General features: G+C 29.5%; 2 protein-coding genes across 8 annotated transcripts; both read right to left on the bottom strand.

Moving 5' to 3' along the window:
* Nucleotides 1–5,107: 5,107 nt before the first annotated feature.
* On the bottom strand, nt 5,108–7,706 carry LOC140172969 (protein NLP9-like). Its single transcript, XM_072211125.1, has 4 exons — nt 6,943–7,706; nt 6,755–6,878; nt 6,321–6,614; nt 5,108–6,221 (listed from the first exon to the last, which is right to left on the bottom strand). The coding sequence occupies exons 1-4, from the start codon at nt 7,699–7,701 to the stop codon at nt 5,659–5,661; spliced, it is 1,740 nt and encodes a 579-aa protein (XP_072067226.1). The 5' UTR covers nt 7,702–7,706; the 3' UTR covers nt 5,108–5,658.
* A 4,199-nt stretch (nt 7,707–11,905) lies between these two features.
* LOC112736801 (protein NLP9) lies at nt 11,906–25,246 on the bottom strand. Of its 7 annotated transcripts, XM_072211119.1 has the most exons (10): nt 24,942–25,246; nt 23,685–23,767; nt 22,462–23,067; nt 22,172–22,319; nt 15,172–16,222; nt 14,743–14,787; nt 13,870–14,598; nt 13,682–13,805; nt 13,218–13,517; nt 11,906–13,128 (listed from the first exon to the last, which is right to left on the bottom strand). In XM_072211119.1, exons 5-10 carry the CDS (start codon nt 16,111–16,113, stop codon nt 12,569–12,571), a joined length of 2,700 nt encoding a protein of 899 aa, XP_072067220.1. In that variant the 5' UTR covers nt 16,114–16,222; nt 22,172–22,319; nt 22,462–23,067; nt 23,685–23,767; nt 24,942–25,246; the 3' UTR covers nt 11,906–12,568. The 7 variants fall into 7 exon arrangements, with proteins under 7 accessions (XP_072067220.1, XP_072067224.1, XP_025642196.1 ...); XM_072211123.1 differs by lacking the exons at nt 23,685–23,767; nt 24,942–25,246 and having other exon boundaries at nt 15,172–15,851; nt 15,945–16,222; nt 22,462–22,908; XM_025786411.3 differs by lacking the exons at nt 23,685–23,767; nt 24,942–25,246 and having other exon boundaries at nt 22,462–23,285.
* Between the last annotated feature and the right edge of the window lie 1,587 nt (nt 25,247–26,833).

The raw sequence follows: 26,833 nt of genomic DNA, 5'->3' as shown, positions 1-26,833 counted from the left end.
ATGATATGATTAATGAATACAATTAGACTAAAAATAAAAAAATTAAAAAACTTATAAAGGACATGATATATAATTAAAATTAAAATTTAACTTTTTTAATTTTGTTTTTCATGACTCATAATAATATTATGTATTTTCAACATATCATAACTAAATGATATTAAAAAAATATAATTAAATTGTTGAAAGAAAAAAATTATATATGAATGATATAACTAATGAATACAATTAGACTAAAAATTAAAAAAAACCTAAAAAATTATAAAGATATAGAGTTTTAGGAATTTATTACCTAATACATGTTTAGCAAACTAAAAATAGAGTTGTAGTCAATAACCAAATCCTTTCAATACTTGTGTCAAATATTAGTAAGAATGAAGAAAAAAAAAAAAAAAAGAATAAATGGCCTGGCATGATATTATGTGAAAAGAAGAGATAAAGAAGAGATATGAAGTGAATATTGATTTATATGAAAAATATAAACAAGAATAAGTATGAAAGAAGATGATAAATTATGTTTTATTACATAATTTATACATATTAAAGAGAAATAACATTAACATTGAAATTATCTAGTATCTTATATAAAATTAAGAGTAAGAGATTATAAAAAGTATAGAGTAACCTAAAAAAAAAATAAATGACATAAGAATGAGAAAGAAAATGAAGAAGAATGCTAAGTTGTAATGCTATATAATAATCATAAGAAAGAGTGAGTATATTAAAAGAGGATGAATTATGTATATATCTAATAAAAAAAATTATATTAACATTAAAGACATATAGCATTCCATATAAGAGTAAAAAGTAAGAGAATATAAAAATTATAGAATAACTTAAAAGAAAAATAAATGTCATGAAAGTGAGAAGAAAAAATGAAAATGAATCTTAAGTTATAATAATAAGGCACATGAGAAGTAGAGATAAAAGATTTAAAAGTAATTCAATTAGAAACAAAAAGATTAAAAAGTAATTCAATTAGATAAGTAGTAAGTAAATTTTTTAATTTTATTTTTATGACTCACGATAATACTATGTATTTTCAATAATGTTACAACTAAATGATATTAAAAAAATGTAAATGGTTGAAAGAAAAAAGAAGTAATACATGGATGATATAATTAATGAGTACAATTAAACTAAAAATAAAAAAATTTAAAAAAATTATAAAGGACATGATATATAATTAAAATTAACATTCAATTTTTTAATTTTATTTTTCATGACTCACGATAGTACCATATATTTTAACATATTACAATTAAATGATATTAAAAAATATAAATTATTGAAAGAAAAAAAATAATATATGGATAAGATAACTAGTGAATATAATTATACAAAAAATTAAAAAAAAAATGTAATGGTCTAGTATTTTAGGAATGTATTATTTAATACATATGTTTATCAAACTAAAAAAAAGAATTGTGGCTATTAACTGAATTCTTTAAATACTTATGCAAAATATTAGTATGAATTGAGGAAAAAGAATAAATGGCATGATATTATGTGAAAAGAGAAGATAACGAAGAGGTGTCAAGTAAATATTGATCTATATAGAAAATATAAAAAGGAGTAAGTATGAAAGAAGAGGATGAATTATGTTTTATTACTCAATTTATAGCTATTAAAGAGAAATAACATTAGCATTAAAACCATATAGTATCTTATATAAAAATAAATAGTAAGAGACTATAAAAAGCATAGAATAACCTAAACAAATTACATAAGAGTGAGAAGAAGTGAGAAGAAAAATGAAGAAGAATCCTAAGTTGTAACACTACATAATAATCATAAGAAAGAGTGAGTATAAAAGAGGAATAAGGATGAATTATGTTTATAGCTAATAAAGAAAAACAATATTAACATTGAAGACATATAGTATCCAATATAAAAGTAGAGAAGAGAATATAAAATTATAGAGTAATCTAAAGAAAAATAAATGTCATGAGAGTGAGAAAGAAAATGAAAAAAATTCCTGAGTTATAATAATAATGCACATGAGAAGTAAAAATAAAATAGTTAAAAGTAATTCAATTAAAAACAAAAGGATTAAAAAATAATTTAAGTCAAGTTTTCTTTTTCATGGTTGGTTGAGTCATTGTCATTTTTTTTTCACTTTTTTTCTAATAAATACAATTACATAATCACTTACTACATATATTTAGTAAAAGTGGTAGGAAAAAAAAAAGAGACATGAGATTATGTGAGGAAGAATAAAAAAATTGTGTAAACTAAATGTTGATTTATATAGTCATATGACAAAGAATAAATATAAAATGTGAAAATGAATTAGAATTTAACTCAATTTATATCTATTAAAAAGAATTTATTAACATTGAAAGGATATAGTAATCTATATAAAATTAAAGACTAAAGAAATATGAAAAATAATATTAAAAGAATCCTATTAACATTGAAAACATAAAGTAATCTATGGGCTTTTTTACTTAAATGTGCATGGGAAAATGTTTAATTCCCATTATACGCGGTTTGAAACTCCTCCTTAAAAACGTATAGCCAATTTGCAAGGGTCAGCCACGAAATAGAAATAAGAGCCATCTCAAGAATGGTGGCCACGAAATGGAGTCTGCCGTCTGACACAGCCCATTCCTAGTGCATCAGCCACGAAATGGTGGACCTCAGTAGGGGTGGCAAAGCGGGCCGGCCCGCCCCAACCCGCCCCGCCCCGCCTAAGCCCGCCCTATAAACGGGGCGGACCGGCCCGCCCCGCCAACTAAAATGGGTTCAAAATGCTAGCCCGCCCCACTTTATGGCGGATTGGCGGGTTGGCGGGCTAGCCCGCTTCTTTCTTTTTGAAAAATAAAATTTATTAAAATTAACCAAAAAATAATAATTAAAAAATCAAATACAAATAAAAAATAGTCAAATTATAATATAATTTTTTTACTATTTTTTTTTAATTTTTAACTTCAATAAAATTGTTCAAAATAATATTTGTCAATAGAATCATCTTTATTTTAAAAAATAAGTCACATAATTTGAGTATATATACGAAATTGTAAAATAAAATAAATAAAGTTAATAACTAAAGAAGAATAAAAACAAAAAATGAAAAAAAGTGATTAAAAATTCTATAATTATTAATTTTATAACAGTAATCACTCTTTTATTTAATTAAAAAAAAAAGAAAAATAAAAATCTTCGACCCGGCGGACCGGCCCGCCCCGCCCCGCCATAACCCGCCAATTTGGCGGTGCAGGTTTGGCGGGTTTTTGTAATTTGGCGGGTTCCAAATCCTAGCCCGACCCGCCTTTTTTAGCGGGTTTAGCGGATCGGCCCGACGGGCTCGACCCGTTTTGCCACCCCTAGACCTCAGGTATAACGCACACGAAATGGTGAACCTCAGGTATGACGCACACGTGCTACTTTACATGGAAGACAATTGTAGAGGAATAAAAAATTATATTAGTTGTATGACAGTTCCAAAGAAACGCACCTCGAGATCTAAAAAAATTCAAAAAACTCTTTAAAAAAGGAAAGGTTTTTGACAATTCCAAAGAAACGCATCTCAAGATCCAAAAAAAAAAAACTCTTTGAAAAAGGAAAGGTTTTTGGCTCTTCCAAAGAGACACACCTCAATATCCAAAAAAAATTCAAAAAATTCTTTAAAAAATGAAAGGTTTTTTGGACGGATCTTTTCGTAGGACAGTAAAAAATTATATTAGTTGCATGGCAATTCCAAAGAAACGCATTTGGAGATCCAAAATAATTCAAAAAACTCTTTGAAAAAGAAAAAGTTTTTGGACAATATTAAAAGCTTATTCATCAGTGCAATCAATTTCTACGAAAAATTCAAAAATATTTTTTGTATAAAAAATATAAACGTTGGAATACTCTGAATTAGGTGGATTCTATTCTCTATTAGAATATAGAATTTGTATATAATATTAACTAAAATAATTTTAAATAGTTATATTTTTAATAAAATTAAAGAAATAAAATTTTAGAATTATTTTTCTTTAATTTTAATAGAATCTTTAAATAAAAATAATTCTATTAAATAAAAATTTTTATTTATAATTCATATAAATATCTATTTTTGAATCTATTTATTTTATAGAGAAAAAATATTTTGAATGAAATACTTAATTGGTGATTCAAAAATAATAAATTTTTGAATTTCAAATCATATCATTCCTATCTCGAACTAATACTTATCGAAAGAGAAACAATAAGGGATCAATTAAAATCAATTTAAATCGGAGATACATATATATCAATATTTCTATATAATATATGGTATATGGACAAGATGTATTGGGGTCACTTAAAATTAAATAATAAGTATTATTATGTTATTAAAAAATAAATAATAAGCGCTCTTAAGCTTGGTTTTGGTAAAGCTTTTCGAAGAGGTGCTTGTGCTTTTTAAAAGCTCAAGCTCCTCATTTTGTGTTTGGTAAATAAAAAAGATCATGTGCTTGTGCTTGTAGCTTTTAAAAGATCGGGGTACTTTTGAAAGCACCTAAGATAGAGCTTTTTAAAGTTGGCTTGTGCTTTTCAAAATTTAAAAGTCTAATATAACCTCATATGTTAACTAATTTTCAAATTTAATGCTTGCATTTATGTCTATTATAGTATTTTTAAATTTTAAAAGCTATTTTACCAAATGCAATTGTTATTGCTTGTGATTATTAAAAGTAATTTTTAATTTGATTTACCAAATATAAATGCTACAACTTTTAAAAAACCATCTTTTAAAAGTTAGCTTTTATAAGCTACTTTTAAAAAGTAAAAAGCTTTACCAAACTAAGCCTTAGTTTAGTTCGATAGAATGTGGATCTCCAAAATATTATAGAACCTGATTCCATTCTTGTTATATTGAGAATGACAATGAAATAATTAAGCAATAGTGCTGAATTTGATATCTTGAACAATAAAATCCTAAAAAGTTAAGAATAAATACGGAACCTTTAATTCTATTATAATATATTATTAATAAATAAATAGATTATGAAAAGATAATGTAATTATTTGAGAGATCTTTTTTTGTACCTGATAAAAATGTCTCTACTATATTTTCTTGCTTTTATTTGTTACCTTTTTTGCTATGCAAGTTTTTGGATAAATAATACACCAAAAATAGTAGAAATAATAGTTATTAAGCACTCGTATTAATTTTTATTATTAATTAAATTATCCTGTGAGAATAAAAACAATAAAATTATAGAAAAACTTATTTACAGTATCTATCCTAAATTATTGATAATTTTATACAAAAACTGGGATAAAAGTAACTTAGAACTATTTATCTCACTCTTGACAGCAACTATTTAACTATAAAACTGTATAAGCTGCATCCTTCATGTATAGAATTACGTATTTATTATTCTAGTGCTTACTTGTGACTCTATTAGACACTTTAAAGAAGTATGATTGTGCTTCAAGGTCCTTTCCTCTTTGAAAATTGAATTACAAGAAATCTTCAATTTAAATAACCCCAATACCACATCCAAAAAACTCCATAAAAATGTTTTCATATCACTTGTGTGGCTAAAAGACAATGCTAATGAAATATATATGTTGGCAGAAGAACTCAACCACACAAGTCAGATGAAGACATTTCTATGAAATGTCTTGGATGTGTCATTGAAGTTATTTGGATCAAAGATTTCTTGTGGTTCATTGAATTCATCAACTGTTACTGCACGGCTCGCGAACAAGAAATTTCACAGCGGTGCCAAGATCATCAAACATTTCTATGCATTCTTCCAAATCTGTGTCAGTTACCATCCTCACCCATTCGTCTTCATCGTCGAGATACTCGAGTTGGAAAGATCCGATTTGTAATTTGAATCTTGTTGCAACTTCTTCATAGAGCTGGAGACAACCAGCTGCAGGATCAAACTTGAAACGGATAATATTTTCTCCGTAGGCAGCTTTGACAATAATTTTTGATCCCCTACGAACACAAGGTGATTTGGCTTTCAAATGTTTCCGATTCTCAAATTTCGGAGAGCCAGATGAGCTGGGGCGCAAAATTGAGCAAGAGCCACTCGACGAGTCTGTCATGCTTGAAGTAGTGGGATTGTGATGCTCGCCGAGCTTGTCAGCCCCATTCAGATAAGTTTCCATCTCATCGGCAACCAGGGAGTTTGGACTGTGATATGCTACATCACACCTAGAACTTTCCAAAATAGAAACCGGAAAGGGTTCTTGGCGTAATCCACCATCACCCATGGCTATTGGCTTTGAATCTACATCAACAGAAAAAGCTTTGTTTTTCTTCAACTCACCCTTGGAATTAGAGATAAGTATGTCTGAATGCAGAAGCTGGTTAACGGCTAAATTCTCACCTTTGCTACCGGATGCCGGAGATATGGTGACTGCATCTTTTGCTGCAGGATCAGGATATTTTACAGAACATTTCTTCCGGAAGAGAGAACTTTTATGTGCATTAATTTCTTGGTTGCTTGATCCTCCTGACATAAATCCCCCCTTGTAAGGATCAAACTTCAGTCCTCCTTCCACACCCGAGTCGAGCACGGTTTGTATTTTCTTTAACGAGCGATTCACTTTGTTAATCTTGCGCGATGGCCATCTTGCAATTCCGTGTTGCCTGCATATCCTTTTCAGGGTTGTTGGGCAAACTGTTCAAGAAGAATTACTTGTCAATAATAATCATCTTGGTGTTTTTCACAAATATTTATCATCTATCATATAATCCAAAATAATATGCTGATTGAATAAATTAAAGAAATCAGCACGGACAAAGCTGTAGTAGTCTTACCACCAAGGCTTTTAGCCGCATCTTTAAGATTACCGGAGAAGTATTGCTGGAGAACACTCAAGCTAAAATTCTTCTTCACTGGACTTCTCTTTTTCTCAATCTGCTTTCTTGATCCCTCCATTGCCTACAAAGTTGAATCATAAATTATAATAAATAATTTCTCAAATGAAGCAACTGTTAAGATATACCTGGTTATGAGCAGCTTCCGTTTCATTGTTTGTCACGGACATTGGCTGGACCGAATCATGGTCACCATCCGGCGCCATATGAGAGTTTCCCCTAGACATAGAGCAAAAACTCGAGCCTTCTATCCCATGTAATTCAGCATCCGAAACTTTCCTCAAAGTCTGACACTTTCTCTGCATAGTACCTGCTAGATTGTCTAATAAAAGTTGCTGTTCTTCACTTCCATTCATATTGACAGGTAGAAAGAATTCTATTATATAATCATCATCATTGGTATGTATACTCCTTAGCCTGATTGCAACGGCGGCATTCAACTTATATTTTCGCGCATGGTGAACAAGGGGATATTCACTAATATTATAGGCCTTCACATCGGGATAGAAGAATGGACGATTTGATTGAAGAGCTTTCCCAGCTACACCTTGCCCTTCCTCGAGATAATGTTCAACACATGCACGAACAAATCCTCCTACCACAATATCATTTGTATAGCAAGCTGATTCTTCAATGCATAGTACAGTTTTTTCACCGGGAATTTTACGCCCATCTTTAGTCCGTATTCTTGAAGCTTCATCTCCTATCCCCTCACTATAATAACAGGGGATCCATGTCAATGCTAGTGGCAAACTATGCGCACGACACACAGCTCGTAACACATCAATTATCTCTGTTAAAGCTGCTCTTTTGTTATTTGATAGACACTGCACAGAAAATAACCAATCTGAGTAAGAAGTGTTTAAATCCATAGGAAAATACAGCATTGTGAAAGTTCAACTTTGTTTTTGGCCCTTGTCTTCTATTTATTGTTGTTGGGGGCGGTTGGGGGAAGCATGTTCTTTACAGTACCTGGGACATAGTCCTTAAATTAACTAAATGATATTAAAAATATAAATTATTGAAAGAAAAAGAAATAATATATGGATGAAATAACTCCTGAATACAATTATACCAAAAATTATTAAAAAAATATAAAGGTATAATATTTTAGAAATTTATTAAATGGTATGATATTATGTGAAAAGAGAAGATAAAGAAGAAGTGTTAAGTAAATGTTGATTTATATAGAAAACATAAGAAAGAGTAAGTATGAAAAAGACGATGAATTATATTTTATTACTCAATTTGTATCTATTAAAAAGAAATAACATTAATATTAAAATCATAAAGTATAGAGTAACCTAAAAAAATAAATGACATAATAGTTAGAAGAAAAATAAAGAAGAATCTTAAGTTGTAACACTATATAATAATTATAAGAAAGAATGATTATAAAAGAGGATGAATTATGTTTATAGCTAATAAAGAGAAATAATATTAACAGAGAAGACATATAGTATTCTATATAAAAATAGAGAATAGGAGAATATAAAATTATAAAGTAATCTAAAAAAAATAAATGTTATGAAAATGAGAAGAAAAAAAAAAAAAAATCCTAAGCTATAATAATAAGGCACATGAGAAGTAGAAATGAAATAGTTAAAAGTAGTTCAATTAGAAACAAAAGAATTAAAAAGTAATTTAAGTCAAATCTTTTTTTTTATGATTAGTTGAGTCACTATCATTTTCTCCATTTTTTCCTAATAAATACAATTACATAGTTACTTGGAACATATATTTAACAAAAATAGTAAAAAAAAGAGATATAAAATTATATAAAATGAATGTTAATTTATATAATGATATAATTAAAAATAAATATAAAATATGAGAATAAATTAAAATTTAACTTAATTTATATCTATTAAAAAAAATTTATTAACATTGAAAGAATATAATAATTTATATAAAATTAAAAAATATAAAATATAAAAAATAACATTTAAAAAATTTTATTCACATTAAAAATATAAAATAATCTATATAAAATTAAAATATAAATAAATTAATATATTACGTATTAAATATAATTCAAAAATATAAATATAGTCCAATAATAAAACTTCTCTTGGTCAAAGAGAAGCCGCGGGTTCCATTCACACCATCCGCCCTTTCCCTTAATCAAAAGAAAATTCTGAATCTTTCTTAAACTCAATAAAAAACTATTTGTTGCATGACAGTTCTAAAATATCGCACGCACTTTGAAATATCAATGCCAGTGGCAAACTATGCGCATGATACACAGCTCGTAACACATAAATTATCTCTGTTAAAGCTGCTCTTTTGTTATTTGATAGACACTGCACAGAAAATAACCAATCTGAGTAAGAAGTTTTTAAATCCATATGAAAACCCATTATTGTGAAAGTTCAACTTTGGGGCGGTTGGGGGAAGCATGTTCTTTACAGTGCCTGGGACATAAGACGTGAAGGCGTAGTAGTCCTTACTTAAATTAACTAAATGATATTAAAAATTATAAATTATTGAAAGAAAAAAAAAATATATGATTGAAATAACTAGTGAATATAATTAAACCAAAAATAAAAAAAAATTGTAAAGATTTAGTATTTTAAGAATTTATTACTTTATACATATGTTTATCAAACTAAAAAAAGAATTGTGCTATCAACTGAATTCTTTAAATATTTGTGCAAAATATTAATAAAAATGGAGGAAAAAAAATAAGTGGCATGATATTATGTGAAAGAGAAGATAAAGAAGAGGTGTTAAGTAAATGTTAATTTATATAGAAAACATAAGAAGGAGTAAGGTTCAGTTTGGATAAACAGCTTAATTAAACTCCTTTTGAAAAATAACTTAAATAATAAATAATTATATTAAAAGTAATTTATAAATAAATTATTTTGTATTTGGGTTTTTAGCTTTAAAAGTGCTTATTTTATAGATTTGTGATAAAAAGTAGTAGTATTATGAGAGAAGTCATTTTTTTAACTTCTCTATAAGTTTCTAAATAGTTTCTTAGAAAACCACAATTTGGTTTTGAAAATTGCACCAGACATTAATACCACTACTTTCTATAAGTCAAAAACTCAAAAAAGTTACTTTTGAAAAACCCTAAACCTTATGTATAAAAGAAGAGGATAAATTATGTTTTATTACTCAATTTATACCCATTAAAGAGAAATAATATTAACATTAAAACCATACAGTATCTTATATAAAAATAAATAGTAAGAGACTATAAAAAGATAGAGTAACCTATATAAAAATAGAGAATAGGAGAATATAAAATTATAGAGTAATCTAAAAAAAATAAATGTCATGAGAGTGAGAAGAAAAATGAAAAAAAAATCCTAAGCTATAATAATAAGACACATAAGAAGTAGAAATAAAATAATTAAAAGTAGTTCAATTAGAAACAAAAGGATTAAAAAGTAATTTAAGTCAAATCTTCTTTATCATGGTTAGTTGAGTCACTGTCATTTTTTTCTTCACTTTCTTCTTAATAAATACAATTACATAGTTACTTACTATATATATATATATTTAGCAAAAGTGGTAGGAAAAAAAAAGATATGAGATTATGTGAGGAGGGATAAAAAAATTATACAAAGTGAATGTTGATTTATATAGTAATATAACAAAAAGTAAATATAAAATGTGAAAATAAATTAGAATTTAACTCAATTTATACCTATTAAAAAGAATTTATTAACATTGAAAGAATATAGTAACTTATATAAAATTAAAGAATAAGAAAATATAAAAAATAATATTTAAAAAATCCTATTAACATTAAAAGCATAGAGTAATCTATATAAAATTAAAACATAAATAAAATTGATATATTATGTATCAAATACAATTCAAATATCCAAATATAGTCCAATAATAAAATTTCTCTTTGCCAAGGAGAAGACGCGAGTTCGATTCCCACTATTCGCCCTTTCCATTATTCAAAAGAAGTTCCATTCCCATTATTCGCCCTTTCCATTATTCAAAAGAAAATTCTGACTCTTTGTTAAACCTAATAAAAAACTATTTGTTGTATGGCGGTTCTGAAAAATCGCACCTCGAGATCCAAAAAAAAAACTATATTAGATGCATGGATCGTACCTCGAGATCCAGAAAAAAATAAACTATATTAGATGCGTGGCACCCTGAGATAAAAAAATTCTTGAACAGTGCAATTACTATCACTATATTAGATGCATGACAGTTCTAAAAAATTCTGTAAAAAGGAAAGATTTTTAGACAACGCAATCATTATCACTATATTAGATGCATGACAGTTCCAAAAAAATGCACCTCGAGATAAAAAAAATCCAAAAGACTCTTTGTAAAAGGAAAGGTTTTTGAATGGCGCAATCACTATCACTATATTAAATGCATGACAATTCCAAAGAGACGCATCTCGAGATAAAAAAAATCCAAGAAACTCTTTGTAAAAAGAAAGGTTTTTGGACAGCATTGAAAGTTTATTCATCAGCGCAATCACTATCACTATATTAGATGTACGACAGTTCCAAATAAACGCACCTCGAGATTAAAAAAAATCCAAAACACTCTTTGGAATAGGAAAGGTTTTTGGACAGTATTGAGAGCTTATTCATCAACGCAATCGATTTCTATGAGAAATTTAAAAAGATTTTTTTGTATAAAAAAATACAAACGTTGGAATACCAACTCTAATAGAATTTGTATATAATATTAACTAAAATAGTTTTAAATAGTTATATTTTTTAATAAAATCAAAGAAACAGAATTTTAGAATATTTTTATTTAATTTTAATAGAATCTTTAAATAAAAATAATTCTATTAAATAAATTTTTTATTTATAACTCATAAATATCTATTTTAGAATCCATTTATTTTATAAGAAAAAATATTTTGAATGGAATACTAAATTAGTGATCCAAAAATAATAATTTTTTTATTTTCAAATTCTATCATCCTTATCTCTTAGTAATACGTATCTTAGGAGAAGTAATAATATATATATATTTAGTATATGGTATATACATGGGATCATTTAAAATTTAATAATATTTTATTAATATAATATTATTATGTTATTAAAAAAATAAATAATAAGCTCTTTTTCTTTGACTTCAGTCTATGCACAATTTTACATACAATACACTGGAAACGGTATTAATTTTTATTATTAATCAGATTATCTTGTGAGGATAAAAACAACAAAATTATATGAAAATTTATTTACAATATCTTTCCCAAATTATTGATGATTTTATATAAAAATTGGGATAAAAGCAAACTAGAGCTATTTATCTTAACTATTTAACTATAAAACTTTATAAGCTATTTAATTTTTATAGAGGAAAGAACCTTGAAGCATGATTATGCTTTTTCAAAGTGTCTATTTTCAGAATGTAGAATAATAGTCATGTATAGAACTATGTATTTAACATTCTAGTGCTTACTTGTAACTATTATCCTACCTTCTGAAAATAGACACTTTGAAGAAGCATGATCATGCTTCAAGGTTCTAAGATTAAACTACAAGAAATCTTTGATCCAAATAATCTTAATGCCACATTCAGAAAATTTCATAGAAACATCTTCATCTGATTGTGTGTCTAAAAGGCAATGCTAATGAAATATGTTGATTGAAGAATTCAGTTGCCACATTGAATTCGTCCGTCAACAATATTTCATTAGTATTGTTTTTTAGCCACACAAGTCGGATGAAGACATTTCTATGGAATATCTTAGATGTGTCATTGGGGTTATTTGGATCAAAGATTTCTTGTACTTCATTGAATTCATCAACTGTTACTGCCACTGCTGCTCAAACAACTAGGCATGTCGCTAACAAGAAATTTCACAGCACGGGTGCCAAGATCATCCAATATTTCTATGCATTCTTCCAAATCTGAGTCATTTACCATCCTCACCCATTCCTCTTCATCGTCGAGATACTTCAGCAGGAATGATCCGATTTGTAATTTGAATCTTGTTGCAACTTGTTCATAGAGCTGGAGACAACCAGCTGCAGGATCAAACTTGAAACGGATCATATCTTCTTTGTAGGCAGCTTTGACAATAATTTTTGATCCCTTATCAACACAAGGTGATTTGGCTTTCAAATGTTTCCGATTCTCAAATTTCCGAGAGCCAGAGTCATTTGACGAGTCTGACATGCTTGAAGTAGCGGGATTGTGATGCTCGCCGAGCTTGTCAGCCCCATTCAGATAATTTTCCATCTCATTGGCAACCAAGGTGTTTGGACTGTGATATGCTATATCACACCTAGAACTTTCCAAAATAGAAACCGGAAAGGGTTCCTGCCGTAATCCACCATCATCCATGCCTATTGGTTTTGAATCTACACCAACAGAAAAAAGCTTTGTTTTTCTTCAACTCACCCTTGGAATTAGATATAAGCATGTCTAAATGCAGAAGCTAAATTCTCACCTTTGCTACCAGATGCCGGAGATACGGTGACTGCATCTTTTGCTGCGGGATCAGGATATTTTCCAGAACATTTCTTCCGGAAGAGAGAACTTTTATGTGCATTAATTTCTTGGTTGCTTGATCCTCCTGGAATAAATCCCCCCTTGAAAGGATCAAACTTCAGTCCTCCTTCCACACCCTGGACTGAGTCAAGCACGGTTTGTATTTTTTTTAACGAACGATTAACTTTATTGATCTTGCGCGATGGCCATCTTGCGATTCCGTGTTGCCTGCATATCCTTTTCAGGGTTGTTGGGCAAACTGTTAAAGAAGAATCACTTGTCAATAATAATCATCTTGGTGTTTTTCACAAATATTTGTCATCTATATATTTTTAGAACCAGAATCTATCATCTAACCCAAAATAATATGCTGATTGAATAAATTAAAAGAAATCTGCAGGGACAAAGCTGTAGTAGTCTTACCACCAAGGCTTTTAGCCGCATCTTTAAGACTACCGGAGAAATATTGCTGGAGAACACTCAAGCTAACATTCTTCTCCACTGTACTTTTCTTTTTCTCAGTCTGCTTTCTTGATCCATCCATTGCCTACAAAGTTGAATCATAAATTATAATAAATGATTTCTCAAATGAAGCAACTGTTAAGATATACCTGGTTATGAGCAGCTTCAGTTTCATTGTTTGTCAAGGACATAGGCTGGACCGAATCATGGTCACCTTCCGGCGCCATATGAGAATTTCCCCTATACATAGAGAAAAAACTCGAGCCTTCTTCCTTTGAAAACTGCACTTGCGAACCTTCTATCCCGTATAATTCATCATCTGAAACTATCCTCAAACTCTGACACATTCTCTGCATAGTATCTGATAGATTGTCTAATAAAAGTTGCTGTTCTTGACTTCCATTCATAATGACAGGTAGAAAGAATTCTATTATGTAATCATCATCATTGGTATGAATACTCCTTAGCCTGACTGCAACGGCAGCATTCAACTTATATTTTCGCGCATGGTGAACAATGGGATATTCACTAATATTATAGGCCTTCACATCGGAATAGAAGAATGGACGATTTGATTGAAGCGCTTTCCCAGCTACACCTTGCCCTTCCTCGAGATAATGTTTAACACATGCACGAACAAATCCTCCTACCACAATATCATTTATATAGCAAGCTGATTCTTCAATGCATAGTACAGTTTTTTCACCGGGAATTTTACACCCATCTTTAATCCGTATTCTTGAAGCTTCATCTCCTATCCCCTCACTATAATAACAGGGGATCCATGTCAATGCCAGTGGCAAACTATGCGCACGACACACAGCTCGTGACACATCAATTATCTCTGTTAAAGCTGCTCTTTTGTTATTTGATAGGCACTGCACAGAAAATAACCAATCTGAGTAAGAAGTTTTTAAATCCATATGAAAATACAGCATTGTGAAAGTTCAACTTTGTTTTTGCCCCTTGTCTTCTATTTATTGTTGTTGGGGCGGTTGGGGGAAGCATGTTCTTAACAGTACCTGGGACATAAGTCGTGGAGGCGTAGTAGTCCTTAAATTAACAAGCTGCAAAAACAAATCAAAAGATTTCCCACTATAAATAGATGTGCATGTATGCGTATATATAGCATTCAAAAGATTACAGCATATGATTTCTATAGTTTCACTTATGGCAAAGTAGAACTAATTTCATATGCAGAGAATTTTTTCTACTTGCCTAACTGCTCCTCAAGACCTCAACTATGGTTACAACAGCATATTGAATGCATAAGATACTTTGTTAGCCAGGGCAGAAATTTCTACATGACAACCTTGGAGTAAAACATCCAAGTCTCTAATGACAATGTGAAAAGAATATGAAACATCAAACAAAAAACACATTTAACATGTTTCCCAAACATTATATAATATTAAGTGAAACAAGCAAATGGGAGTAAAAGAGAAACCAACCTGGAGTGCACTGCTAACAATTTCTAGTTCTTTGTCAAAATCAGGCTTTTCCTTTGTAGTGACAAGTTCTAGTACAGCACAACAAGGTGGTTCAGCGAGCGTATCAATTATGGGAACCGCAATTGATCCACGAACCTCGTGATTAATTGCATGCTCCACCCTCAGGTACTCACTTTTATTGTAGTACCCAACATTGGAGGTCCATTCAGGAATTTGGGACATAAACACACGTCCGGGAAGCCCTGGAAAAGACCCTGGTTTGTCTTCAGCAGAAAAGGTAAATTCCCTCGACACGTCTCGATATCCAGCTAGCATGTGATCTAGCAAATAGGGTTGCTCACTTGTGCTTAAGATGAACTCATTACCATGCTTCATTGGTGCCCAAACTTGTGTCAATATTCCATCACCAACTGATTCCTTAAACAAGCTCATAGCCCTCAGCATTTTCTCATCAAGCGACCAAGCAAATGGTCTAGGCACCAAGCAATTTCCCATGTCAGCAGCACTCAATTCTTGAAGTGATCCATTTATGTTATTCATATCATTTGCATCTTCTGACAACCCAAGTTGGGTCTCCAATTGCTGTAACACAGCCTTCTCATCGAAACCCAAGGAGGTTTCAATAGCATTATAATTTCCACAATCTTTTGTCATAAAGTATGGATCATTGGCCTGTTCCACTAAACTGAATGCATCAGGTGGAGAATACGGCATAGAGGCAAGTGATGAAATTCCATTATCTAAATTATGATCAGTCACAGATGGAATATTACCCCAACCAGCAAGGTTATCGAAGTTCATGAGATCAGGGAGGTTGTCAAGCATCTCCTCTGATACCAGATTTTTTATTCCGTTGTCTATCATGCTTGGTCCATCGAATTGAGCGCCAGGAGGTGTCCAATACCCAATTCCCTCTCCCTCAGAGAAAAACTGATCTTCCATGATTATGTTAGAAAACAAACTTCAAATCAAAATTCAGCTTGTGTTAGAGTTCTTTTGTTGGCAAGTTTCCACTTGAAATTCCTTCCCAGATTACCAGCGTCCGACAAGCCTGAAAAGTTACCACTTCTGCCAAGTCATCGGTAAAGAGTAGGAAATTAAATCAAAACTTAAACTACAAATATTCCCTAAACAAATAGAAAAAATTGGTAAACTGCTATTTTGGTCCCCAACTCTTGGGTTAAATTTTAATTTAGTTTCTAACCTTTTAAACTTCTATTTTATTTTAAAAGGTTTTAAACGGATTCAATTAAATTTGACACATAGTTAATGGAATGATTGATATGGACTTAACAATTTTATTGTTAAGTCATATCTATTTTTTGGTATTAGAATCCGTTTTTGAAATTATTTTGGACTGAAATATGACTAAAACATAACGTTTGAAACTTTAAGGACCAAATTAGAACTTGGCGCCAGATACAGATAATCAGACATACATAAATTTTGAGCCAAGGAAATTTGTACAAGAAAAGTTTTTTAGAAAAGCAAATTAGATTTTAAATTGAAATATATATAATCTGAAAATTTACAGAACACTTTGTTGACCTGATACAAATTGCTCTCTAAAATTTAGTATGCTAACTCAACTTCAACCAACCTCACTATTACAAAACTCATCATTTCTCTCAAAATCATTTTTTCAAAGCTATCAAAATCAATATTCATTAACTATTTTCCACTTTTTTTTTTTTCAAACTATCAAAAGTCTTATTGGAAGTATATATGAGTCACTCAAAATATCCTATATTTAAAATCCACAGACCAACTGTTGAAGAAAGCTAAAAAATCACCATCCAAAACTATTGAAAATTTTCCAAAATAATTTCAATCCTCAAAATTGGCACAAGTTCAACTGCATTAAAGATAAATTTTATACAGAAACTGCTTCAAAATCAAATTTTGGACAGAAACTGCTTCAAAATCATAACAGCAACAATTTAATTGAAAAACAGCGCTCAAGCTAAATGCAAATTCTTAAAAATGGTAAAAATAAGAAAAATCTGAATATTTGGCCCCAAATTCCAAATGACCATGGCAAATGTATCAAAACTAGTACAGCACATAAAGAACCAAATGCACTCAGAATGGCGCAACTGCTGAATTGCACTTGATGTGAGATATCAATGCAAAGTCCCACATTTAAACTCAGAAAAGCTTCAAACTTTACAATCAAAATCCAGAATTCACCAACCCCACAAACAGGCCAAAAGAAAAACCTAGAACATACGAAAATAAACAACTAATTAAGAAAATTCCCAAAACACACAAGAAAACTGTGAATAAACAACAATCTATCTCTCTGTCTATCTATTTTAGTAAAGGGAATGAGACTGAGGATTGAGAAAACGGTGTAAGAAGATTGCTTCTATATAAAGGAAGAGGAACCAGAAGAGAGACAAAAAGCTGGTGTAAGCCGAGTTAAGCTAAGGTAAGCCTACTACGTAAACTCTAGACAGCCTCAAACTTCAGTTTCTGGGTTCAGCTAAAACTCTTCGAAGTTGTAGTTCCCTTTTTCTTCCTTATTTTAAGTATAATTTACATTATTAAATTATTTGATGATCTAATATACAAGTTCCAACGATTGAATTTTTTTCTCTGCATACGAATGCAATTATTTTATAATAGTGGTTTACAAAATTTCATATCTCTATCCGTTGCGGAATACATGCGAACACATATATAGCATAAACAGCTATGATTTGTAGCGGTTTAATTATCATCTGCGACAAATTGTAGAGGTTTATGATCAAGTGTTAAGCCAATGACGACGGTAATCAGACTGGCATTGGGAGGTGGCGTCAAAGTTAAAATCATGGTTAATATGATAAAATTGGATAAAAAAAATTGACTAATTATTTATTAATTAAAAAATAATTAATTAATATTAAAGATAAAAAATTTATTTTTATCCAATACTTTAAGATAATATAAGTGTATATTATTATAATTTAAGAATAAATTCATTTTGATTAAAAAAAACCAATTATAATTCAAGAGTCAAATTAAATAGAATTACACTGAATTATTTGGCCTTTATATAAAAGTTTATGTTTATAACATAAAAGTTCGTGTTATAATTTATAAACATAAAGTTCATAATATTAACATGAATTCATATTATAAACTCAAAGTTCATGTTCTAAACATAAAGTTAGTTTAACATAAAGTTCATTTTAAAATCTATTATAAAATGAGAGAAAGAAAATAAAGGAGAAATGAGTTCTTGATTTTTTTTTGGAAGATACCTATGTTCTAACAAAACTTAATTATTTATAAATCTCTAATTATTAAAAATGTGAGATTCATAAGTTTTTCTATTAAGATATATAAGTTGTCTTAAGTTTTCAATAGTTAAAAACCTATGAATGATTCATTTTAATTCAAATTTATATGTTTTCAAAAAAATTAGTAAAAACTAAAAAACCTATTATTTGTTTTCATATTTAATTATATAATATCAATATACATAATTTATTTAAGGAGTGATTAAATTAAATAATAATAAAAATATGATACTAAAATAACATAATAAAATTAAACTCATGATATTTGTATGGTTACTTAGACATGCTATAGGAATTAACAGGAAAAAAAAAATAACAATCAAAATGATTCTTAAGACTCTTTCTGAACTGTGTCAAAAAAAAATAGAGACAAAAATTATTTAGAATGAGAAGTAAAGATAAATACATATAAAAAAAAAGTCTAAAAAAAAAATTTTTTTCTTTTGTCACTCCAAAAGTTAGGACACAAAACTTAATCAAGAGAAAGAAATTTTTGTTAACTTTTCTTTTTATTTTGTTCTCATAAAAATGACAAATTTTCAAATTTTAGTGATAGAAAGAGATCATCCGGTTAAAATCAAAATTCACAAATTAAAAAATATAACATCTAAATTATCAATTTGAATAAAAAATTAAATCAATTTTTCTTTTCTTAAACAAAAAGGAAGAGAGAGTTGAAATTTAAAATTTGTCACTTTTATGAAAACAACACAAAAAAAAAAAAAGTTAACTAAAATTTCTTTCTTTTGATTGAGTTTTTCGTCCTATTTTGGAGTGGCAATTTTTTTTCTATTTTCGAGACTTTTTTTTATGTATTTATCTCTACGTTTCTTATTCTAAGCCTATGAAGCACAGATTAGTAATTGCCATAGCATGTCTAATTAAACATACAAATATCATGAGTTCAATTTTATTATGTTATTTTAGTATCATATTTATATTATTATTTAATTAAATCATTTTTTAAATATAATTATGTATAATATTAATATGATATTATATAATTAAATATAAAAACAAATAATAGGTTTTTAACTTTTTTTTTTATGAAAACATATAAATTCGAATTATAACATGAATATTCATAGGTTTTTAACTATTAAAAACTTAAGACAACTTATATACCTTAATAGAAAAACTTATGAATCTCATAAAGATTTATAGATAATTAAGTTTTGCTAGAACATAGATATCTTTAAAAAAAAAAGAAGAATAATCAAGAACTCATTTCTCATTTATTTTCTTTCCCTCATTTTATAATTGATTTTAAAAAACTAAAAATCAATCTGGGCTACGTAAGTCTTGTGTTTGTGGTAAGGTTGTAATCTTGGAAAACGGATACCAGCAAGGAGAAGATTTACATTCTTGTCTTCTTTCTCTTATTTTATTCGATTTTTGTCAGATATTTTTTTTAATTATTATATATTTTATGTATATCCTTGTATAGCTAAGTTTTTAAATTAGTAGGTGATCAAATAAAATATTTATTCAAATAAAACTGCAATTTATTATTATTATTATCAATTTAAGTAAATATTATATTTGTCAATTTTGATATTTGCAAAAACTCAATAATATTTATATTTTTAAGGAACGAAGATATAAGGGAGAGAGTTGGAGTAGCACTCATTGTGAAAAAGATGGTTGAATTGCGTCTCAGGTGGTTTGGACATGTGAGAAGAAGACCGACAGAACACCCAATTAAGGGGGTGGATGAGATAGAAGATGGACAAGGGGTGAAAGGAAGAGGAAGACCTAAAAAGACCATCCATGAAGTGGTCAAACGAGATCTACATATAAACGGTCTCTCTGTAGACATGATACATGACCGAACACAATGGCGTCGTTTGATTTATGTAGCCGACCCTACCTAGTGGGACAAGATTTTGTTGTTTTTATCTTTTTACATATATGTGAGTTAATTTTAATATAAACTTTTTTGTATAATTACAAATTAATTAAATTCATGCATTTATATGTCTTTTTAAATAATGATTGTGAAAAATAATTATTTTTACTAATATAATAATATATGATTAGTTATTTATAAATCTTTTACACTAAAAAGAATACAAGAGATTACTCGAATTAGATTGAATTATAGACGTTCGAAAGTAAGTCACTTATTTTTTACAAATCACTCAATTTTATTTTATAAAGTAAGGAGACAAAATGCTTTAATATGTTGAACGTACTACAAAGCTATCGTGAAATTAGTAGTTAAGTGGTAAATTTAGACAAATTTTATGTATTTTTCAACAATAACACTCCTATAAAAATTATAGAAAGGCTGGCTGAAATTGTACAGATCGATAATGTTAGAAGTCAAGACAAACATTTTGGATTTTTGTCAGTGGTCCAGAGGTCCAAAAGGTTACATTTGGATATATCAAGGACAAAAAAGTGATTAAGAAGCTGCAACATTGAAAAATATCACCACTCTTCAATAATGGAAAGGAAGTTCTAGTTAAAGAAGTTGCCTGAATGTCTCTTTTTAGATCAGTCTTAAAAGTCTCGACTCAAGATAGAGAATTATAAAAGAGTTTCTTATGAATCTAATAATCCCCTTTGATAATGCCATAAAAAAAAATTTAGATTACATGGATATTGAATCCAACTCAGCACATTCAATATATTTTCCGATTTTTTAGTAACACCTATCCCCCTAACATTACAAACTATCACAATTTCATGACTCACCAACCACATACATGTATATATTACATAAACACCTTGTATTACTAAGCATCTTTATCTTTTATTGTGAATGCATATATCATTTGATTCATGAACTCCTAGTTGTCCACCTACTAGCTTTATTTAAAGCAATCTACTCCCATGGTCGGAAACCATTTGTCCTCCTTGTATACCACTTTCATATGTTGAAAAATGTGGATAAATTCTTTGTTTTGTTTCTCAAGAATCATAATTACCAGCTAATGTTATTTTTTCCTTCAATTCATTTAACAATATTTTTGTAATTAACTATCATAGTAACTTATTTGGCTATGACACCATCTTTTTCTAACAATAATTGAATTGCATCTTCCAAAGTATAACCTCGTCAATCATGTTTGTTCTTGTAACATCACCCTTAAAGTGCTTTATCTCTCCCCAGTTACTAGTCAAATAATCTTCAACTACGAAACAATTTAAACTCTGGTTGTCTCTATTTATACTTTTAGTTGTTTTAAGTTTTACTAGACTTTAATCGATGAAATTCATAGAGTTGTCCTACAGTTTTGTGGGGTTAAAAGAGAATGGAAAGAAGAATGCACTAGGTTAGTTGAGAGATAATCAGTAGACCAAAAGTTCAAGGTGAATTGAACTTTAATTTAAAAGTGTTTAATTTGACACTCTTAAAAAACAGGACTAGAGATTGTAAACTAAGTTGCACTCTCTTACTTTGAAGTATGCCAAATTCTAGGTTTCTAAAGACTGACATTGGAATAAATTCCTCACAAGATTAGAGGAGTTTGCTAGAAGGTAAGAAGACAATCAAGTCAAGTCAAAACATACAAGACTCTTGGCTCAAACAATTTAACCCCATCAAAAATTATTGTCGCAAAGCCCAAATCAACAACTTATCTAGGTTTCGGTCTTAATTATAGCAGACAGATAATGAAAACACAAAACAATTCAACTTTTTAATCACAATTTGACACAAGCTATTCTTTAGATTCCAGACTCTCGGACGAAGAAGACATACTTACCAGATCAAGAGAGTAGAACTCGCAGTACTCAATCTTTTCGGCATATTCATTGGCTTATCAGTTCTTCTATCTCCCATTAGAGCAATTACCACCAGAACAGTATGGACAAATGCCTTTGTACTCTTTAATTTGGTAACTGAGACGTCAGCTAAATAAAAAAAATTCTATGAAAAATTTACAGTGTTAACCCGAAGTACCCAAATATAATCAATCAAAATAAATAATCTCTGCGAAGAACTTCGAAGAGCCAGACAGACAAAAAAGAATATAACGGTAAATTCAGAACTTACTAGTCTTCGAGAAGAAGCTGCACCTATGGAAGTAGCTCGTTTGACTGTCACCCATGGAAATGAGCTCGTTTCGCCATTAATGCATTTGAAGAAAAAGACTGATTAGTATCTGTATTTTGATGATGGATAAACTCATGTGTTTTGTAATTGTTAAAAAATATCGTCTTGTAAAAATTTTCATTTTGATCTTCTTCTTGTTCTCGTTTAGATCATTTATATTCAATTGCATTAATTGAATAAAATAACCTATCCTTAAAAAAATAAAGCAATTTAAGAACATTAAATTATTTATTTATTTAGAGTTTAAGAATAAAAATTTTCTATGAAAAATCATGCAAAATAAAATCGGAAGAATTAGTTACTCACTTGTTGGTCTCATGTCCTGAATCAATTGTTGGTGCATGAAGATCAGCTGAATTTCTAGTGGGAGATGTAGCTGAACTTCCAATGAGAGACGCTTTTGAGGAAATTTAGAAATGGTAGAATAATATCTAAGAAGAACACAGAAACGGAGACAGGAATAGAGCAGCACACCTAGTTTGGAGCTATGGATAGCTCCAAACATGCTGGTCTTCGAGAAGAAGTGGTTGTCACCCATAGAAATAGCTCGTTTCGCCAAGTATGCATTCCAAGAAAAAGTTCGATTAATCCTTTGACGACGGGTAAGCTATCTATTTTATAGTTATATTAGAAAATATCATCTTATAAAATTTTCCATTTTAACCTTGTTATTATTTTCTTTTGGATCACTTATATTCAATTGCTTTAATGGAATAAAATAATTTATATTTAGAAAAAAATATTATGCACATTAAATTATTTAGTTATTTAGAACTTCGTTGATATATGCTAATATTATATAATTAAATTCATAGCATTATTTTTTTATGTGAATTAACTCTAATTCATTTATTTTTCTCAAGGTTCGGAAAACCGGACCGGTCATCAAACTGCTCTAGCTACTGGTTCACTGGTTTACTAGTCCAACCAGTCTAACCAGTGGTTCAACCGGAAAAACTGTTTTAAAATAAAATAATAAATAAATTATAAATAAACATCCTAAAATATAATTATAGTATAATATTATAGTATAATATAAATATTAAAATAGTTTTCAAATTTAAAAAACTACATTTAATGTCATCAATCAAATTCATATAATCTTATTAATATACAAACTCAAGTTAAATTGTATAAAGAAATATCAAATATTAAATGTCAACCTAAAGAGTTATCAATCATCAAAACCTCAAGATGTCTTCTGAGGCATCAATGTCTCCTCATCCAGCCCCTCCAATTTTTTCAGCTAAAGCCATAACAAAAGGAATGGTACGAGAAAATGAGGTAGTTAATAGATCATCAAATGAGAAGCTTTTTGTTATTGCAAAGTGAAGATGAACATGCCAATGTAGAAGAATAAGTACACAGCTAAATTCCTATGCTGAATAAGAAGAATAAGTACACAACCAAATTGATAGAATCATAAAACTAAAATGAATAATAGATAAATTAATTAATGGTTTTTGATTCCTCTGACTCTGAGGATGCAATGTAGTTTCTCTTTCATTCCATGAAGTTAAGAAGGAATAACATTCTGATCACTAAACAACTAGACTAGAATGTTCCATTAGCAAGAAAACATAGATAGAAACAGAATAAGATTACCCCAGATAACAAAATCAGTTTTTTTCATCAACTTTGTGTGGAATCAAAAGAGAATCATGCAGAAGTATACAAGTTACACACCGAAATAGTGAAAAGCAGCATAAGCAGTTTGAAGTAGGAGGAATTTTCAAATTCAAAAAGAATGAAAACCAGATAACCCCAATCATAAACACCATTATCAAATTAAATAAAAAATCAACCAAAAATAACCTTGCAAATGAATAAAACATATATGAAATTAAAAACAGCCACAGCAATGAATCCTAACAATTCTGCCTACACAATGAACATTAACAGAAATTTGAGCAGAAATTGAGCAACAAATTTTTGCCTACACAATTCTGCCTACACAATGAACAGCCACACAATTCTGCCTACACAATTCTGCCTACACTATGAACAGCCACACAATTCTGCCTACACAATGAACATTAACAAATTTCAGCTTATTTAGCAAAGGAATGAACAGAAATTGAGCAACAAATTACAGCTTATTTACAAAACAGAGTAACAAATTTGAGCAGAGGAACGAACAGAAATTGAGCAACAAATTACAGATTATTTACAAAACAGATTATTTATTTCTCATGCTATTGAGCAGAGGAACGAAGAAGGAAGAAGATGAGCAGAGGAAGTTCACAGAGGAAGTTCACAGATACTCGAAGTTCACATAGGAAGTTCACAGAAAATTAAACAGAAATCTAAGTTCAGTAGTTCACAGAGGAAGTTCAGAGTATCAATTTCATGTTTCTTATACTAGAGAAGATGAGCAGAGGCGAAGAACAAAGAAGATGAGCAGAGGACGAGTCACTCACCTGGCGTCGATGGAGGGCTACTGGTGTTGACTGTTGAGGACCGCGCGACGATGAAGACGATGCGAGCTACTGCCTGCTGGTGTTCAGAAGATGAAGACGATGGAGATGGAGGGCTACTGGGCAGGGAACCAGGCGACGATGGAGGGTTACTGGGGCTGAGGACCAGGCGACGGCGGTGGCTGACGACCCGAGAGCGCGGCGACGAAGGAGGGCGACTGGGCGGCTAGGGTTCACGGCGGCTAGGGTTCACTGATTCACTCACTGTGAGATGAATCATGAATGAATGCGTGAATGGGGGTCGAGGGGGAAGGGGGGATGGGGTGCTCCGTGCTCCATGAGCGGGTCGGGTCGGGTGAGTTTTTTATTTTTTTAATTTTTACAATAAAACGACGTCGTTTAGCAGAACCGGCCGATCACCGGTTCGGTCTAACCGGCCAATTTTTTGCCGGTTTTCCGATTTTTCAGCAGTTCTTTCTGGCGCGGTTTTAAGAAGGGGATCGCACCGTTTGCATCACCGGTTTTCAAAACCTTGATTTTTCTTTCTAAAATTAATGCTTATTTTAAAGCAATTACTTTTACTCATACGCTCCTGTACATTATATATACGGTGAATTACTTTAAATTTTGAATTATTATGTTTTTTTGTGTTGGTATTTAAATTTATTGATTCAACTTATTGTATTGATTGGTGAATTATTTTGTTTTTTTTATACATTACTTCTTTGATTAAAAAAAAAAACTACTTACAAAGAAACTAAGCTGCTATGCTGTCTAATCTTTTATATGCATATGCAGCTACTAAAGCAAATTCCATTTTTTTTAGTGCAAGATGGAAGGTGTAACTGTGTAAGTATGCTCACCACAACAATAATAATGATTCATCATCACTAATCCTCATATGGCATTTAATTCTTTTTATCATCGCAAATTAATAAGTTCGTATAGTTTATTTTACATTATTATATTTACTATTGTATGTTGATATTTCGATTACATATAGCATTTAATTTGAATCTAAACTTAAGTTGCTTATACATAATGAGTAGTACTTATTCTTTAGTTTGTATATCTATTAAGAAAAACTATTGCATAGAGAAGGAGTGATGTTTTACTCGTCATTGATTTGTACTTATAGGTGTGATGTTATTAGGTGTTGTTTCTTTGCATGAGTCTGTTTTTTCATGCTTTATTTCTTTGTTCTGTTTTGGAGGGTTTGATGTATTTTGTGCTGTTTTTTTTTTTTTTTTTTCTATATCTGCTTCACTAGTTGATTGCCTTAGTGAATTTAAACTATTAAAAAAAGAAAAAAAAAAAAAAAAAAAAGGTGTTCCTCTCAAATGTGCTCTGTATTATCAATTATTATATTTTTTTTAAGTATTTAGTATTGGAGCTTGTTGGCTCATAATAAGATTGTAGTAAAAAAGTTATATATAATATTTTTATTTTATATCAATTTTAGATTTATAAGTTTTTTACTTTATAAAAAGGAGTGATAATAAGTAGAAATAGTATCATTTATATAAGTACTCAAAATAAAAAAATTAAGTTAGAAGTATAATTTAGACTTTAAAATAAGTTAAACAATATTTATACATAATTGTACAATTAAATAATTTAATATTTAATTTTTAATATATATATATAATATTTTTACTAAAAAATGAGTACTAATAGTACAAAAATATCTAATACAAGGAGTACACATAATACTAAAAATTTATAATAATGAAAACTCAAAAGTATTAAAAATATTAAAAAAAAAGCAAAATCCAAAGTAAATGGAATTGATAAGTATCTATTTATATGGATTGCACGTGCTAATCAAGTAAATCGAATCCAATTGATTCGACTTATCATTCCAAATGCATGTAAATTGAAGTTACCTAATTCTA

Source organism: Arachis hypogaea, chromosome 13 (genome assembly GCF_003086295.3).
Source record: "Arachis hypogaea cultivar Tifrunner chromosome 13, arahy.Tifrunner.gnm2.J5K5, whole genome shotgun sequence".
Classification (NCBI taxonomy): Eukaryota; Viridiplantae; Streptophyta; class Magnoliopsida; order Fabales; family Fabaceae; genus Arachis; species Arachis hypogaea.
Note: the sequence above shows the minus strand (reverse complement) of the source record. Positions and strands in the feature narration are given on the sequence as shown.